General features: G+C 39.9%; 1 protein-coding gene across 7 annotated transcripts in view; it reads left to right on the forward strand.

Annotated features, from left to right (window-relative positions):
• UST (uronyl 2-sulfotransferase) overlaps window positions 1–17,929 on the forward strand; it is a 299,636-nt gene that overhangs the window by 150,306 nt on the left and 131,401 nt on the right. For all 7 annotated transcript variants that reach the window (XM_087865574.1, XM_087865573.1, XM_045805312.2 and 4 more), the window contains exon 3: window positions 16,489–16,644. In XM_087865574.1, the coding sequence (XP_087721700.1) occupies window positions 16,489–16,644 (156 nt within the window). The remainder of the gene's footprint in view (window positions 1–16,488; window positions 16,645–17,929) is intronic.

Here is a 17,929-nt window from a genome sequence, read left to right on the forward strand (position 1 = left end):
AAATATTGCAGTTTATAGCAGGTTTTCTCCAAAGGTTTCCAACATGTAGGTTGTTTGCAAGCATATTGACCAGCAGAAAGAGTAGGGAAAGATTTCCAAGTCACAGTTCTAAACAATTTATGTCAGAGTTTACCAAGTGTTACTCCTCTGAAGCTTCAAAGAGACTGTTTATAAATTCCTGAAAAATAAAATGGCATTTCCACTCTTGGATGCAAGAGATCCTCTGGGTGAGATCACTCCCCGCGACGGACTGGAGAACAGAGTTTGGCCTTACGAGCAATGCACAGAATTAGGTCAAGAGCTGTTTATTGACCACATCATTTTCCAGATGCAAAGTATGCAAAGAACAGACGTAACGCTTTTACACTGAAGCTGGGTGTGGGGACGTGGGGGCTGGAGGACTCTTCCGCTGTATTTCTGAGCAAATTAGCGTGTTTTGTGTTCTTTCAAGGCAACCTGATACATCTGCTGCGGGAGTATTCCCCATAACCGAGCGGATTAAAGCCAGTGCAGTGAGTTACGTTTGACAGGCAGCGAGTGCAGATGGTGTTTACAACAGACGCATCTCCTTATCCAGCCACCTTTGACTTCCAACCATAAATATTTTATAAACTACCCGAGAAAAGAGAGTACCTCGTCAAATGAAGGAATTTTAAAGTTAAAGTGCTTGAAGAGAAAAAGCACGAAGCTTCCCAGTGACATATTTTGATCATAAGATATAGAATTTTTAAGCTAATAGTGCCGCTACGGCGGTGTCATACACAGCAGGACCAAAAGAAATGGTTTGGGATGGAGCGCTTTTCACCGTGAATGCTCTTGATTTGCTCAGAGGCTACTCCTACTTGTGGCCATTTTTTAAAAATTAACAAAATTATCAGAAACTAAAAGGGGAAGGGTCTGCATCAGTTAGAAACGTGTTTGGTGGAAAGCGACACAAAACCTCACTAGTGGCCTAAACAGGTGAGAAGGCTAATTTATTTCATGCGAGAAGCAGCGCAGGTCTGGTATAATGGCACAGTGATACCATCAGGGATCTATCTCTTTTTCCACTGTCCTGATTAGCATGTAGAGTTTAGCTTGTACAGTGATCCTTATGCTTGTTTCCTCGTGGCCACAAAATGGCTGCTGCTCCTCTAGGCATCGTGCCTGTGTTCCAGGAAGGAGAAAGGAATTGAATGCAAAGGTTTGAAAAAGGATGCCAGATGAGACTGCCCATTGTTAAAAGATTTCTTAAAAGACCTTTTCAGCAATATCCATTTATATCTCGTTTATTTGTTAAATGAATGGCCAGAATTTGATCACTTGGTCACCTCCAGCTTCAGATGAGTCTAAGAGGATGAATATTTTCAGTTGGGTGTGTTTTTATCGAGAGTGAAACTGTGATTCCATTAGGATGCGAGGAAGAATAGATATTGCGTAGGTAATAAGCAGAATCTGCCACAGAGACAGTTTCCATTTCAAAATATTTTATGTAGTTAGTTAGATTTTAAAAAATGCTGGTTTTCCATATTAAATATGAGAAGACCATGGAGATAAAAGAAAGCAGCCAACAATACAAAAATGGTATAGGTCTACCTTCCAAATAAAATATCCACATTTAATGTGGGACACAATAAGACCTGGTTAATCAATCAGTCGTTGTTACATCCCTGTTATGTACTGGGCTAAAAACCATGTACTATGAAAGGAAACAGAGAAGGGAAAGAGAGAAGGCAGAGGGAGGTCAAGAGGGAAGAAGGGACAGAGGCAGGGAGGGAGAGGAAACATTTATAGCAGTACTTCGAGGTCTTAGCCTTCCCAAAGCCTTACAAGCTAATGCGTGTGTCAGGCTGGCATCACTGTCCCAAGACCGATTAAAGAATGATATAAATCATCATGTGCTTAACTAAGGAACGAGCACTAGGTGTAGACTCTTATTTGAATTTCAGAGAGGATGGGCATCAGTGTGGACCAGAAGCATTAGACAAGGCTTCATGGAAGAAGTTGGCTTTAATACAGGCTCGTTCACCAGTTTCTCAAAATATTAATCAGGTCTCCTTCTTGTGAATGATAAAAGCCCAAATGAGACTGCTTAAACGAATACAGAAGTGTGTGTGTCTTTGTGTGTGTGTGTGTGTGTGTGTGTGTGTGTGTACATGCACACGGTGGGGCTATCTTTGGTTGAGGGATAGTGTATTTACCCACATAACTACAGTCTCTCAATCAGGTATGGCTGGATCCAGGGACTCCATCTGTCCCATCAGCTCTGGTCTATTCTTACCTCCCAGTTCTTAGGCAGCTTAACTAATAACTCTTAGGTAGGTCCTCTCTTTTGGTGGTTAAGTGGTTGCCTGCAAGCCCAGGCAAGCATCTCACTGAGTAATTGTGGTAGAAGAAAGGACTTGACTTTCAACAGGCCTACAAAGTGCTGAGATGGGGTCTCAGTGGACACTTCAGGTCAGATGCCCATCTGTTACCCAGCCATCATGTCCAGTGGATGGAATGCGCTGGTTGACCGTGCTCAACTCAAACTTCCTCCTGTGACGCAGGGTTGAGGGCAGCCCTCCAAAGTCTCAGGGACAGAGCAGGGAAGGGGGTGATTCTCTAAAAGGAAATGGAGATACTACTACCAGATGAAGGAGGAAAGATTACAAGTGGTGTTAATTATAATAACGACTCGAAACTGAGTCAGACTTGTGGCTGGTCTACCATGAGGTTGTGGTACTTCCTTATCACAAACATGGAACTGGATTGTGTGGTGCTGTATCTTACGGTATCTCTTGACAACCACCAAGGATGTGAACATGTCACTCGGTCAAGGCAGCTCTTGATGGGGCAGCTGTCTTGATGCTCCGATAGACAGCTTTGTGATAGCCCAACTCAGTCCCAGACTAAAAATCCAGAGTTTAGAGAGACATGGTTGGATTCCGTGTCCTTCAACAACCTGCCTTATGTCATGTCCTTCAGCCAGCCTTTTGATAGATCTTGGTGGCTTTCGGTTTAAGGATGTAGTCCCTGGTGGGAGCCTGGAGTGAGGGTTTTGGTGGGTGACAGGCCCCTGCACTGCTGTGGTGTGGGTTGCTCATTTGGCCTAACTTGACACTCTGGACCAGGAGACTGGTCGTCCTGTTGGCAGGGACTGGATTTTCCCCCAGTGCTCCGGAACAGCTGGTCTGAGAATCACCAGTGGACGCTTAAACCCTGTGGCCCTTCCTCTTGTTTCAAACTTCAGGTTTCTTTACTCTACCACATTTCTCTATCTCACCATGAGCTCTACTAACAAGGATTTTTTCACTCCTCATTCGGGTCGAACTCCTTGACAATGATGGGAAAAATCAGAAGTTTTACATCCAGTGCGGGCTCTCTAACTGTAAAGACTATTGCTGCGCTTCAAATGGTCTTCCTTTGTCCCTCTTTCTATTACTGTTTCTGTTTATTATAGTAAAACCTGATGGCAAATATCCATGTCAGTTTTATGAAAAGTATTTTTGGAAATGGTGATCTCTTTCCTTTAGCAGTGTTTGATAGCCTGAATGTGATCACCGCTCCCTATAGGAAATGGGATACTTCATCTGTCTTGGTGGGAATTTCTGAAAAATCTGTTCACCCAGCACCAAGTCACGAATGAAAACAAATAAAAACCAGCCTACATACTCCCCTATATGCTGGTGGATTGGATCTATATTACATACAACACTTTTTTTAAAAAGATTTTTTAAAATTTATTTATTTGAGACAGAGCATGAGCGAGTGCATTAGAGGGGGGATGGGCAGAGGGACAAGCAGGCTCCCCATTGAGCAGGGAGCCCACCAGGCTGGATCCTAGGACCCTGAGATCGTGACCTGAGCTGAAGGCAGACACCCAATGGACTGAGCCACCCAGGCGCCCCTACATGCCACACTTACTCAAAATTAATCCATTTAGGAAAAAGATGTACTTGTGAAAAGCCTCTAACATGTAGGCAGTATGACACTTCTTCATCTGAGAGCAATTTAAATGTCTTATTACCATCTCCAGCTAAAAATACCTTATGAATTCCAGATTCTTTTGTGGAGTTAATCTTACAGCTCGAGTTCACCTTGTTGCTAATTCTTCATCTCATTTCAGTGCGCGCAGGGTGATGTTGTTTTATGTAGAAGGAGAATGTATTTGACCTGTCCCCTTCTCCAGCTATCAGCAAATCTGTGCCAAGGGATTGGAGGAACTGTGGAGGTATATATGGGACACAACCTGCAAGTAGATCCTTGTTATTTAGCACTGTTCTCTGTGTCTACCATTCTTATTCCTTCTTCTGTAGCTGAGGAATAGGGTTTTCAAGAATGGATTTTTGAAGAATCAAGAACAATAGGTCCTTTGAATGCTTTGCCATAGAAGACCTTATTGCTTGCTTATGCCACATCCATTTCCCCACAGTCCCTCCTTTTTAGCAGAAATCTGCTAATCTGCTTAAATTGTACCCTGTGGGAAAGGTAATCCCATCCTCAGCTCAAGGGTAAGTCCTAAGTGATTTAAGCTGATAATGGAGGTCTTATTTTGTTTGCTAATGTTTCATTGAGAGAGGGCTGCTGGCTTGGACCTAGCCAAGGAAACGTGAGGGGAAATTTTCTCATGACATTTTAGGTAAAATTTTCAGATCTTAAAGGAAACATCCAAGAAAGATAGCCTCTTCTCCCCCTGGACTGTGTCATTCTGCATGTAATGGCTGGAATTGCAGCAGCCATCATGAAACATGAGGAATGCTAGTCTGAGCACAATAATGACAACAATGGCAGGGCAGGATGGAACAAAAATATGGAACGAGTCCTAAGATCTCCATACCTAACAACTTCTATCTTGAAGGAGAATACATTTTCTTTTCTTTATTTATTTATGTTTTCCTTATTGTTTGAATTGGATTAGGTTTTCTCTTACCTGCAAACAAGAGCACCCTCACTGATGTATGGAGATATTATATAAAGCAATCATGGAAATTCTTTAGCTACGTTTAAACCAGTTTTTCTGAGAGCTGCAGATCATCAGTCTTCCTGCCCTGTCTCTCTACGCCTTTTGGGCATGTGGCAACACTAGCCCAGATTGCTGATGAACTTAGCATGGTGTAGTTTCCTTGCATGGCACACATGCAACACACACACACACACACACACACTAAGGAATATGAAAAATGCCAAGAAGCCAACTCTACATAGCCAAGTCAAGCATGGAGGGCTAGAAAGTTCCTTATTAATTCCAACCAACAAGAATCAGGTTGGTGTACTTTGGCATAAGGAGAATGGCTGATTTGAGACTACCCATTTCTGGAGATACCAAGGCCCCCCCCTCAAGTGTCATGCTCTCTGTGAAACTTCCCCTGAGCCTGCTAGGCCAAGTTCATCACCCCTTCTTCCTCTTCTCCTACTACTGTATTCATATTTCTAGTGAGGCACTTCCATAGGGTCTGAGAACCGGCAGGCCAGTGTTTGGTTCCCTTGTTAGATTGTGAGTTCATATGATACTTGTCATAGCCTTTGTTGTATTCATTCATTTTATAGCTATTTAGTGAGCTGGGTCCTAAAGATGCAGTAGTAAGGAAAAGCAGATGTGCCCCTACTGTCATGGAATTTAGTCTAGTCATAGACAATCAAATCATTACAATAATCAATTCATTTCTTGCCACTAACCAAGTGATGGGCACTCAGTAAAGAGCTCAGGGATTATCTGTTGAACTCAGCCACAGAATTTTCAATATTCCACATGGTCTCTCAAGGTCCTGGAGGCTAGCATAAGTTCATATTGTGGAGGAATGGCTCTCAGACGCAAGTAAGGTCCAGATCCAGTGTGCCAGCTCTTTTCAAGCCTCTGGGTGCATTGTGCTTCCTAAGGTCTCATTTACCAAAGCAAATTGTGTGGCCAGGCTCAAGGTCATATGGAAAGAGGTTACACTTTGCATAGATAGAGGGAGGTGGAACTAATTTGGGGCCATTACTGTACCAATCTGCCACACTATTTTAGATTGTGGGCTGTGTTATAAAAACCTTAAACTCAGCCAAGGAATTTAAACAATGATCATTTGAATCCAAGAATAAGTTTCTTGCTACAAATTCACACTCAAACTAAAATTTGATTCAGACATTTAAAATGGTAAATAATGATGTGGTTCACAATGAACAGTGAATCTAAGCCTTTGGTCTTTAAAACCTTTACACGGTGCTTTGATGAGAGAGGGGGTATTGACAGCCAAGCATGGCTGTTCCCCCAGCCTTTGTACTATTCACAGTGAGGACAGTTTTCTCTTGTGACATTCATCATGAGAATAATTGACTCTTCTCTGCCCCACCCCACCGCCCAACAGCCAGAGGAGACCATTCTAAACTGAGTGGTTGGCCCACGCCAGCAATACCTGCTATAAATTATAAAACTTACAACCAATAATCAACACTTCTCCTTTATTGCATTATAACAAATTAGTTTTTAGATTGAGCTTAGAGTATAAATTCTTATTTTAAAAAATAGGACAAAAGAAACACTTAAAAAGAAATAAAATAGGACGCCTGGGTGGCTCAGTTGGTTAAGCATCTGCCTTCAGTTAAGCGTCCTGGGGTCAACCCCACATCGGGCTCCTTGCTCAGCAGGGAGCCTGCTTCTCCTTCTGCCTGCCTTTCCCCCTGCTTGTGCTCTCTCTTTCTGACAAATAAATAAGTAAAATCTTTAAAAAAAAGAAATAAAGCTTAACTTTAGAGCAGACTCTTAAATCTTAAAAGTCTGTATAAACTAAAATGTCTGCGCATGTTTTATTTGGAGAGGAATGTGACTAAGACAAAATGTGTTCTAGATCTGAATGGAGAGTTAAAAACTGAGTATGTGGGTCTGGTGGAAAGATTATCTACCCAAAGGCATCTGCGTAATTCCATATCCTGGTCCAAAACTTAATATTAAAGTCAATTGAATTGATTAATACTAAAAATGGAACAACTTCAGATCTAGAACTAATTTGAGGACCAAGTCCTTCTTTGTACTTTCTGTTAAACCTGCAGCTCTCTTCCTGAGTTTTGTTTAATAAGGAACTTGTAGATCACAGAATACATAGCATATAAGGAAGTGCTGGAAATGGCTGGAATTGGCTTAGATTTACTACAGCAATATTACTTATAGTGTCTTTGAGCTCAAGAAAACATACAAGGCATATACACAGGTTGAGGAGGGTTAAGTAGGAGAGCCAAACCCATATTTGGTTTCTCTATTTGATTTTGATTATAAAAGCCATCGAGAAGATTTAACAGGCTCTTAGAAGAGTGGGCAGACGTTCTGAGCACACATACAGTAGGACTACCATATGCATGTAGAAGCAAGACTAAGTCCCACTTTGAAATATTCTTTTCAGGATAGGTTAGCCTCTAACACTTACGCATCCTCCATGTTCTGCTGATGATTCATATATGTGGCATGTGGACATCATTCCTCTTTTCTGTCAAACATGAATATTCCACAGACTCCGTATTCTATAGACCACACCGAGGTTTGAACTTTAGAAACGGTAACATCCTGTAGTAATGAGACACCCAGATTATGGGCTTCTCCTTGCCTGTGATTTGTATACTGGCCATACAAAGAAGCATCAAGAATATTGCAGAATTAAAAGTGAATCTGCCTTTTCTTAATACATTTTTTTTTCATTTGTCAATTTGAAATTTGAAAGTATTCATCTTCTTGTCCATGGCACTGATAATGTTCGCCCAAGGTCATCTGAAATTTGAGTTTTTAATCAAACTAGAAATCATTTTTTTGTGAAGAATACTTCAAAGTTTCAACTATGATAGTTTAATCATCACATCCAAAAATTGCTTCTGGCTCCTTGTGAAAATTGCTCCTTTGTATGAGGATTCTGTTATAGTATAAAGGGCATTACATTCCTGGAAATAACATAATGATGTATATAATGGAGAGAAGGACATTAGATAGACCAGAATGGAGGGAATATTTAGCAGTGCAAGATGCCATTCAGATAACCCCCTGAATGTCTGTAAGTATTGTGCAGTCCTGCCTTAACATCGTGGGACGTGAATAGGGAGGAGCCTTGAAATCATTCGGTTCAATATCCCCAGTTTATAATTGTGGAAACGTTGGCCCAGAGTAGTTGTTTAAGGTTGCTTGTTCAAGGTCACTCAACTAATTTGGCCAAGGGGAAAGTCACAGTTTTGACTTTTGACTTTCAATCTGGGGAACTTTCTCTATATACCAAACTTTCTCTTATGTAATATGGCATTAGAGTGTTTCAGAATATGAGTGTTGAGAAAAGTTGATAGATTTACCTTACAGTTTTAGGAAACAAGACAACTAAAAGAGCATCCTTAATAATGACAAAAGATGACAGCATTGGTTCTATTACAACATTTAATAGTATTTTATCCAAACAGTCTATCTAATTAATAGACACATATTTATTAAGTACCCACTATACACATGAAATATCCAATCTATTACAGAAATAAAACAGATGGACTCCTACTGCATTTGTAGCTGTTCATCTTTCTGTAGATAGCATTAGACATGAGACCATTTCAAAGGGGAGTAGGGGAAAAGGAGAAAGCATAAGGTTCATATTTGGCAAGGCTTCTGGGAGAAGACAGGTTATGAATTAATTAGAAGACACAGGGAAGCCATTTGAGAATTGTGGATAGAAAGAACTTTCTATGCAAGAGATCTGGCAATGAGGGAACATAGAGGGGTTTTTTTCCTTAAGATTCGTTTATTTATCTATTTATTTGAGACAGAGAGAGTGGGGAAGGTGTAGAGGGAGAGAGAGAATCCTCAGGCAGACTCCCTGCTGGGGCTGCATCCCAGGACCCTAAGATCATGACGTGAGCCGAAATCAAGTGTCGGAAGCTTAACCGACTGTGCCACCCAGACACCCCAAGTTCTTAAATGAGTCCTATGTGTTTCCTCCTCTAGAATGGAGGAAATTAGCCCAGGGGTCTGGATGTCGATGGTGCTTACCAAGTGGAGATGCATTTGTCAGAGGACCTAGCATGGCTTGACGGGCAAATGTCAGCGACAGTGGCTACCAAGTTCTGGAAAGCACAGCTGGGAGGTTGAAGCCCTGTGCAGGCTGTGGTGTTTGGTGATGGTCTTAAAATAAACAGAGAGCTGGAAGTGATTTAAACTGTGGAAAGGAAGAGAAGCATAGGAAGAACATAAAAGAAGATTTATTATGTGACCAGCCCAAACAAGAGTGGGACATGGACAGAAATGCCAAAGGTTCCAAAAAAGAACTGCGTACACCCTGGAGCTGTAATCCATGTTATCGGCACAAATTACTGGAAGTGGGTTTTTTTTTTTTCCTATTTTTTAATGAATATATTTGACAAGGAAAAATATTAAAATCTCGTTTTAATTTTTAAGTTATTTCCAGGTTATATCTTAATAGCAATCTAACTTAAAGTAAATAATTTAATAGTTTAAGAAGAGAGGATCATTTATTGGCTTCTAAGCCAACCCTACACTTTTATGGATGACGAAGGTGTGACAAGGCTGACTCCCTGCACCACAGTGTCCTAGGAAACTTTAAGATGAGGACTCACCAAATGGATTTGAACTGCTGCGTGAAGTCATGAGGACAGTGAGGAGCAGCAGTGTCCCTGAATGTCCCCACATTGGTATGAGTAACCAGGGGAGAGAGGGGCTGTAGAATCACAGGGGGCAGTTTTGTTCCTCAAAGAAAGCCATTTCATCTTCAGCATAATATTAGTACCAAGTTAGGTCTAATGCTTTGACGATGTTTAGTATAAATTTCAGTTAACCTACACATTCTGTTAACCAGCTCACCTGCTCTCTAATCATCCTAGGTGAGTAGGCATTACTGTAGTGTGAGAATATTTGTCAGGCTAATCATGACCTTTAACTCTGGTTGGAGGTCATCAGCACTCCAGGGAGACCCAGGGAAGACAAGACATGCTTTCACCCAACTCCCCGCCAGCATTCACGCAGGCAACCCTCTCCCCCACCTTGGCCCCTTAGTGGTAGCAGAGAATCCCGGAAGCATTTTAGAGCTGGATTTCTGACCCTCATCTTAGACTTTCTGTTTCAGTTAGTCTTAGAGTGGGGCCAAAAATCTGCAGTTTTAAAGTTCTGCAGGTAATTCAAATACACAGTCATTGGGGAACCACAGCTTGTAACATACCATACTAAATGTCATTTTGCAAAGACTTAAAAGCAGGATTGATGTTAATTCTTCCAACAAGACCAGTCCCCAGAGAGTCCTGTAATCATAGGCTGTGAAAGTCTTGGTCCAGATCAAGCTTGCTTTTTACCTAGAAAGTCTTCTTTATCCCCCTTCCCATTGCAAACCAGGGACAAGCGATTGAAATTGTGGATGTCATCTGGTGGTAGTTACTGTTGTGCTCAGGATTTTGGAAAGACTTCTGTTTATTTGGCATGTTCCACACAAGCCTGTCAGCCCCTGGGGATTTGTGGCATTTGCAGAACTTACAAGGCAGGCAACATAAAAATATATAATTCATAGAGTGAACTATTTTGGAGCTCCCTTCACTTTTACAAATTGGCCATAAAATAGAAACCACAGACATAACATTCATATAACCATAGTTGCCAAGAATGAAGAATCATTTGGGGAGTGGGGGAGGATGAGGACTTTTAGTGTGTACTTCTTTATAGGGCATCCAAAGAAAGAGTAAGTGTTCAAAATTTGTATGCAATTACAGTTGGGATATAGTTTTCTCTTGACAATTGTCAAATATCTGTTGAAAAAAGAATGAGGATGTTGAGGTTGACCTTAAGAGGCCTTTAAAAGTCATTAAGCTTATCATTTGAAGGCATTTGCTTGTCTTGATAGACATTTCAAGTGTATTTAGGATTTCTTATATGTTTTACTATGACTTATTGCTTCCTGGTTTTCCCTTTCCTCGTGGAAGTGGGTCACAGTATCCAAGGCTCTATGATTGCTTACAGTAGATTAGGGGAAGGAACGAAGAGGAAACTGCATTTTTTTTTTTACTCTCCTTCACCTATTAGCTGCTTTGACATTCTGGGATTACATTAGCTTCTAAAATACATCTTCTGGAAGGAGGAAGAGAGCCTACTGGACTTCTATCTGTTCCACCTGAGCATTCCAGAGACTTGGGTAATGAATGAGTAATGGCCAATGACACTGGTTGTGATCATTGACTGTTGACAAGACAGCATTTAATGGAGTTGGACACAATGAAGACATCAAAGAGGAAATTGTCTCTCTCACAGAAGTCACTCTCAAAATTATTTTCACAATTTGATGTTATAATATATTAGAGTATCATCTTAGGGGTCAGAAGAGCTGTGAGCCGGGCTTTAGCTGTTATGTGCCACTTTTCGACCTTGAAAATGCCAAGTGATCTCTGTGAGCCTTGGTTGGTTCATCTAAAAATAGTCATGATATCTCCCTCATGGGCACTCAAGAAGATGAAAACATAATATAAGAGAAAACGCTAGCCAAGGCAAACACAATTGGGCTGGGGGTGAGGGGGATAGAGAGTAGTAGTGCTGGGGTGGGGAGGGGATTGGAGTGGGTGGATTATTCTAAATTGCTCTAGACCTCAAACTCTGTTGTTCTGTGAGTCTGGCATCTATGGAGAAGAGGGGGGTACGTGGGGGAGTCACTTAGGTGCAATTAATGATGCTTAAATTATTTGATAATTTAACCTCCTGGAGAAATGCACAGCTAGAATGAAGACACTTAGGCTATTCGTCTCCGTATTGTTAACAAGGATTAAAAGCGTTTACATGACGCAGAGCCTAGGACAAGGTCAGGGTCAGCCTTTCATAAAAATCAGTTCCTTTTCCCCCTTCTTTTCCAGAAAGAACACTTCAAATAAAAACCGACAATGGTTTTTAAAGCAGACCTTCAGGAGCAGCAGATCTATAGCTCTACCAAAGCGGAGATGAATCAACTTGTTGCTGGTGCTAATTTTAACACCTTATCCAACATCAACACGTTGATTTAGCCTACCTAAATTTGCCAGTTTCCGGAGCATTACATGGGTTCTTTTAGAAAATGATTTAAAAGCCCCTTCCTAACTTTGAGAAAGGTGTATGTTTGTGATGGTGTATGTTGTGTCTTTAATGATCCCCAGACTGATTCCGGCTTCATCCAAAAACACATTTTCTAGCTCAATTTTCATACCCTGTAGCTGTGTATTGGTGTTTAAAAAAATGGTAAAAATAGAGATACAGTGGGGATGTTAAGCTCGCTTTTCTTTTCAAATGTTATTGTAGATACAGCTGCAGGAATAATGCACGGATTTTTGTTTTTACGTAAGTGTTCTTTTTTTTTTTAACTAAGGGCTGATTGACATACAACATTACATTAGTTTCAGGTATACAGCATCATTTGATACCTGTATGTATTGCAAAATGATCACCATAGTAAGTGTAGTTAAATCTGTCACCATACATAGTTAGAACATTTTTTTCCTGTCATGACAAAAGTGTTCTTAAATAACAAATACTTATAACTGTTATTTAATAGCCTCCCGCAAGACTAATGAAAGAATTGGAACGAACCTTTTTTTAAAGATTTTTTAAATTTATTCATTTGAGAGAGAGAGAGAGAGAGCACGAGCAGGAGGAAGGGTCAGAGGGGGAGGGAGAAGCAGACTCCCTGCTGAGTAGGGAACCCAATGTGGGGCTCGATCCCAGGACCCTGAGATCATGACCGGAGCTGAAGGCAGACGCTTAACTGACTGAGCCACCCAGGCGCCCCATGAACATTTTTTTTTTTAACTAACAAATAACCAAAAGGTAAATAATATCTTTAGTTATTAACGAAAGGAAATAGATGGGAAGCTATTGTGTTAATTACTCAAAAATTTCAGGAGCCATTAAGTGTTTTCATGGAAGGTTTGTAACTAAGTGCCTCAGTTCTTCATTTAAATCTTCTAAGATACACCTGTCCTCTTGGAATAAAGCACTTACGTGTGGTAACTCATATCTTCCTGGGAAGCAATTCAGATGTAACAAAAAACTCTCCCTTGCCATGCGACGCTGTGCTAGAAGACAGAGAAAAATGCATTCATCCCAACTCTCAAGCAGTTTATTTCTTCAAAGAAATGAAAATTTGTGTTCATATTAACAGCTCTGTCACAACTATCGTCTATACCCCAGCCTGCTTATTATGGAAAGTCCAACTTACAAACACTGTTAACATCCTATAATATTTCAACCTGCCTGGATCATAACCTTATGAGGAAGACCATATGTGATTTATCTGAATATCTGAACTTCTGCTGTTGTTGCCAGTGAGCACACTTTTTGGGTACTTACTGATAAAACCATAAGTGGAATGACCTATTATAATGGTTATCTTTTTACCCTTTTTATGCCTTTAGTTAGCATTTGGTTAGAAAGATCAACCGTATTTGAAGGTTCTCCTGGTCTCACGTTTTAGCAGGATCCTTGTGTTAATTGCTGTTAAACAGCACATTAAATCCCTCATTGCAGCCAACCAATCAATGTTTGTTAAGGCCCTATATATGTGTATATGGTATGAGGACACACAATAAAAGATACTGACTGGTCCTAAAAAAAACCCAAGGTGTTGCCCTTTAAAAAAAAATGCATACTGGAAAAATTATATCAAAATGGTACATGATATAATTATGAAGTGAGCAATGTAGATCTTATGTTTTACTCCAATGGCTGGTAGACTTTAAGTTCCAAATTTATGAAATGCTACTCTGCATATAAAATATTTCAGAAAAACAAGTAAACCTGAAATTACAGAGGCAAAATTCATATTACATACAGTAGGCAAGTTAGGGGTATATTTATGTTTATATTGTACTGTAGCTTTGGGCCTTTTTATGGCCTTCTGTTATGGGTATGTTCTGAATGAAGGACTCTTTTGATGATCTTTTGTCAGTTGTTACTCAATGCTGAGCATTCAAGATGGAAATATTATCTTTATTGGGGATATTTAATCAGATGTTTTTCATAATGACTTCTTAGTCTATCAAAATCATTATAAACTGGACAATTAGAAAAGGAAAAGAAAGGGCATCCATATTGGGAAGGAAGAAGTAAAATTATTTCTGCAGATGACATGATCTTGTATATAGAAAATCCTAAAGAATCCACACAAAATAGCTATTAGAGCTAATAAATGAACTCGGCAAGACTGAAGAACACAGGATCGATATGTAAAAATAAACTGTTTCTATCAGTGAATATTCAGTCCAAATATGAAATTAAGAGAATAATTCCATTTAAAATAGCATCAAAAAGAATAAAAGGAGTGTGAGGCTTGTATGCTGAAAACTACAAAACACTGTGAAACAAATGAAATGAGAACTAAATAAGAGGAAAGACATCCCATGTTCATGGATTAGAAAACTTAATATTATTAATATAGCAGTAGTCCCCAGATTGAGCTATAGTTTCAACACAATCCCTGTCAAAATTTCAACTGCCTTTTTTTTTTTTTTTACAGAAATTAACAGTCTGGTTCTAAAACTCATATGGGATGCAAGGGATCCAGAATAGCCAAAACAATCTTGAAAAGGAACAAAGTTGGAGGAACTCACCCTTTTTAATTTCAAAACTTATAACTCAGCAGAGTAATCAAGATTCTGTGGTACTGGCATAAGAATAAACACATAGATTGGGGCGCCTGGATGGCTCAGTCAGTTAAGCATCTGCCTTTGGCTCAGGTCATGATCTCAGGGTCCTGGGATCGAGCCCCACATCGGGCTCCTTGCTCAGCCTCCTTCTCTCTCTCTCTCCACTGCTCCCCTACTTGTGCTATCTCTCTCTCTCTCAAATAAATAAATAAAATCTTCTTTAAAAAAAAAGAATATACACATAAATCAATAGGGTAGAACTGAGAATCCAGAAATAAATTCATACATTTATGGTTAGTGGATTTTCAACAGGGTGCCAAACAATTAAATGGAGAAAGAATAGTCTTCAGTAAATGGTGCTGGGACAAATAGCTATTCACATGCAAAAGAATGAAGTTAGATCACTAGCTCACATCATACACAAAATTAACTCAAAATGAATCAGACCTAAATGTTTCCACTAAAACCATAAAACTCTTAGGAGAAAACATTCATGGGTTAGGCAATGGTTTCTTAGATGTAATACCAAAAACATAACGCTCTGAAGGAAAATTAGATAAGTTAAACTTCATCAAAATTAAACACTTTTGTACTTCAAAGGACACAGTCCTTTGGGAGAAATGGGAAATATTTGCAGATCATATAGTCACAAATCCAGAATAAATATAGCACTTTTAAAACTCAATAATAAAGAGACAAATAACCCAGTTTTAAAATGGGCAAAAGATTTGAATAGACATTTCTCCAAAAAAAATACACAAATGTCCAATAAGCACAAGAAATATGCTCAACATCATTAGTCATCAGGGAAATGCAAATCAAAACAATGAGATACCGCTTCACATCCATTAGGATGGCTATAAAAAAGCGGGCAATAACAAGTGTTGGCAAGGATGTGGAGAAATTGGAACTCTCCTGATTTGCTGGTGAAATATAAAATGGTGCAGCTGCATTGAAAACAGTTTGGCAGTTCTTCAAAAAATTAAACAAAATTACCATATGATCCAGCAGTTCCACTCCTAAGATATATACAAGGTGAATCAAAAACATACATCCACACAAAAACGTATACACAAATGTTCATCGCGGCATTATTCATAGTAGCCCAAAAGTGGAAACAATCCAAATGTCCATCAACTCATGAATGTTTAAACAAGATATGGTATATCCATACAGTGTAATATTATTCAGCCATATAAAGGAGAGAAGTACAGATTCATACTACAATATGGATGAATCTTGAACACCTTATGCTAACGGAAGAAGCCAGACACAAAAGGTCACGTATGATTCTATTTATAGGAGATGTCCGGAATGCTATAGGTGAAAACCGTAGAGACAGAAAGTAGATAAGTGGTTTCATGGGACCAAGGTAGTGAGGGAAATGAAAAGTGAGTACTAATGGGTTATGGAGTTTCTTTTAGGGGAAATGAAATGTTCTACAATTAGATAGAGGTGATAGTTGCACAACTTTGTGAATACATTAAAACCACTGAATTGTACACTTCGAAAGGGTGAGTGTTATTGTGAGTTTTTATTTCTGTCTCAATTTTTAGTTACTATATTTTTCCCTACAACCTGAGTTCTAATAAAGCATAATATAACTTGCAAAAGCATGTTGTCATCAAAGCACATATTTATATATTTCATTCCTAAGAAGAAACAAAAGAAGCTTCATAATTAGTCTCATGGTTGGCATGAAATTTTACCAATTTTAAGTGTCAGTGCAGAGAGAGAGACAACGAGTCCAAGATTTCTCTCAAGTTAAATTATGAGGGTAAAACATGAGTTTATTGCTTCTGTTCTCCCATTGACTTGACACCAACCCTTCTCAGACTGATTAGACATTTGTTGTTCTGAAGTTGGGGGAAGAATCCCAATTTCTCTAACTCAAAGTCTCACATTTGCTCTCTTGTTCTTTCCCAGGTGCTACCTTTCCCCAGCCAGGTGGTCTACAACAGAGTAGGCAAGTGTGGGAGTCGTACTGTGGTCTTGCTTCTGAGAATCTTGTCGGAAAAGCACGGATTCAATTTGGTCACGTCAGACATTCACAACAAAACCAGGCTTACTAAAAATGAACAAGTAAGTTGTCTTTGCCTGTGGTTAAGTTGTACTTTTGTGTCAATTCATTTATGTAATTAGTGGGCATCCCTCAAACACCTAACGAATGAATACCAGAGTTGCAATGTCATACTGTATTTTTGCCAGAGTGTGGAAGGAAATTTAAGTTAAAGGTTCTGAAGGAAGTCTTTAGACAGGAAGTTTCCCTGAAGGGATACTTTTATTAAGACAGATGAAGGACAGTGTATACTCGCCATTGTCTATTTAGCTAAAATTAGCAATGCATGATTCTCAAATAATTACACTGAGCTACAAATAATGCTGATGTCCTGACAACAAAAATAAGAAAGCTATTTTAATATTTCTTTTTCTGCTTTTTTTCACAATTGCCCTAAGTCTTTATGGTTATAATAGAGAGAAAATTCTCTTTGGGCCAGGAATCTGATTGGTTGATAGCATGAGCTTCTTGCTATGGTTGAGCTCAGGGGGTCTTGAGCTCCCAAATCAGCATTTGGCATATTCAGTGGAAGCCAAAGAATTACCCCATTTCCCAGGAAGAATTCTGCCTCTGTGTGGCCGAGCCATACCAGTGGACATGCGGGTGGTAGATTAGGGGTGCTGTGGTCTGCCAGGAAGCTGTGAAGACAGATTTTACTCTGTAAGCGTCTACAAAAACAGGGTCAACAGTCTCCATTGAGGTGCTTTGCTCATGTCCAAAAGTTAGGGCCTCACGGTCTCTCACGGTCATTTTACAAGGTCAGGTTTATTAGCTTGGTCTGAACAAGTTGCTTCTGTCCCCTTAGATGCTTAGGATGGATGAACAGCCACCAGCACAAGTCAGAGTTCTTCAGACTATAGAACCAGTAGGATGGAGAATCTAGATAGATGATAGATAGATAGATCGATAGATCGATAGATAGATAGATAGATAGACAGACAAAAAGGGGGTTATTATGAGGAATTGGCTCATGCAATAGTGGAGGCCAGTAAGTCCCACAGTCTGCCATCAGCCAGCTGCAGACCCAAGAAAGCCACTGGCGTAATTCAGTCTTAGTCCAAATATGAAGGCGTGAGAACCAGGGGAGTCAGTGATGTAAATCCCAATGCAAGGGGAGGAGAAGGTAAGATGTGATATCCCAGCTTAATCAGGGAGGCAGGAAAAAGGGGAGAATTCCTTCTTCCTTTGCATATGTTTCTATTCAGGACTTCAAGGGATTGGATGATGCCCACCCACACTGGGGAGGAAGGTCTGCTTTATTAAGTCCACTGATTCAAATGCTAATCACACCCTCACAGACACACCCAG

Source organism: Ursus americanus, chromosome 11, assembly GCF_024610735.1.
Source record: "Ursus americanus isolate L20-20 chromosome 11, mUrsAme1.1.p, whole genome shotgun sequence".
Classification (NCBI taxonomy): domain Eukaryota; kingdom Metazoa; phylum Chordata; class Mammalia; order Carnivora; family Ursidae; genus Ursus; species Ursus americanus.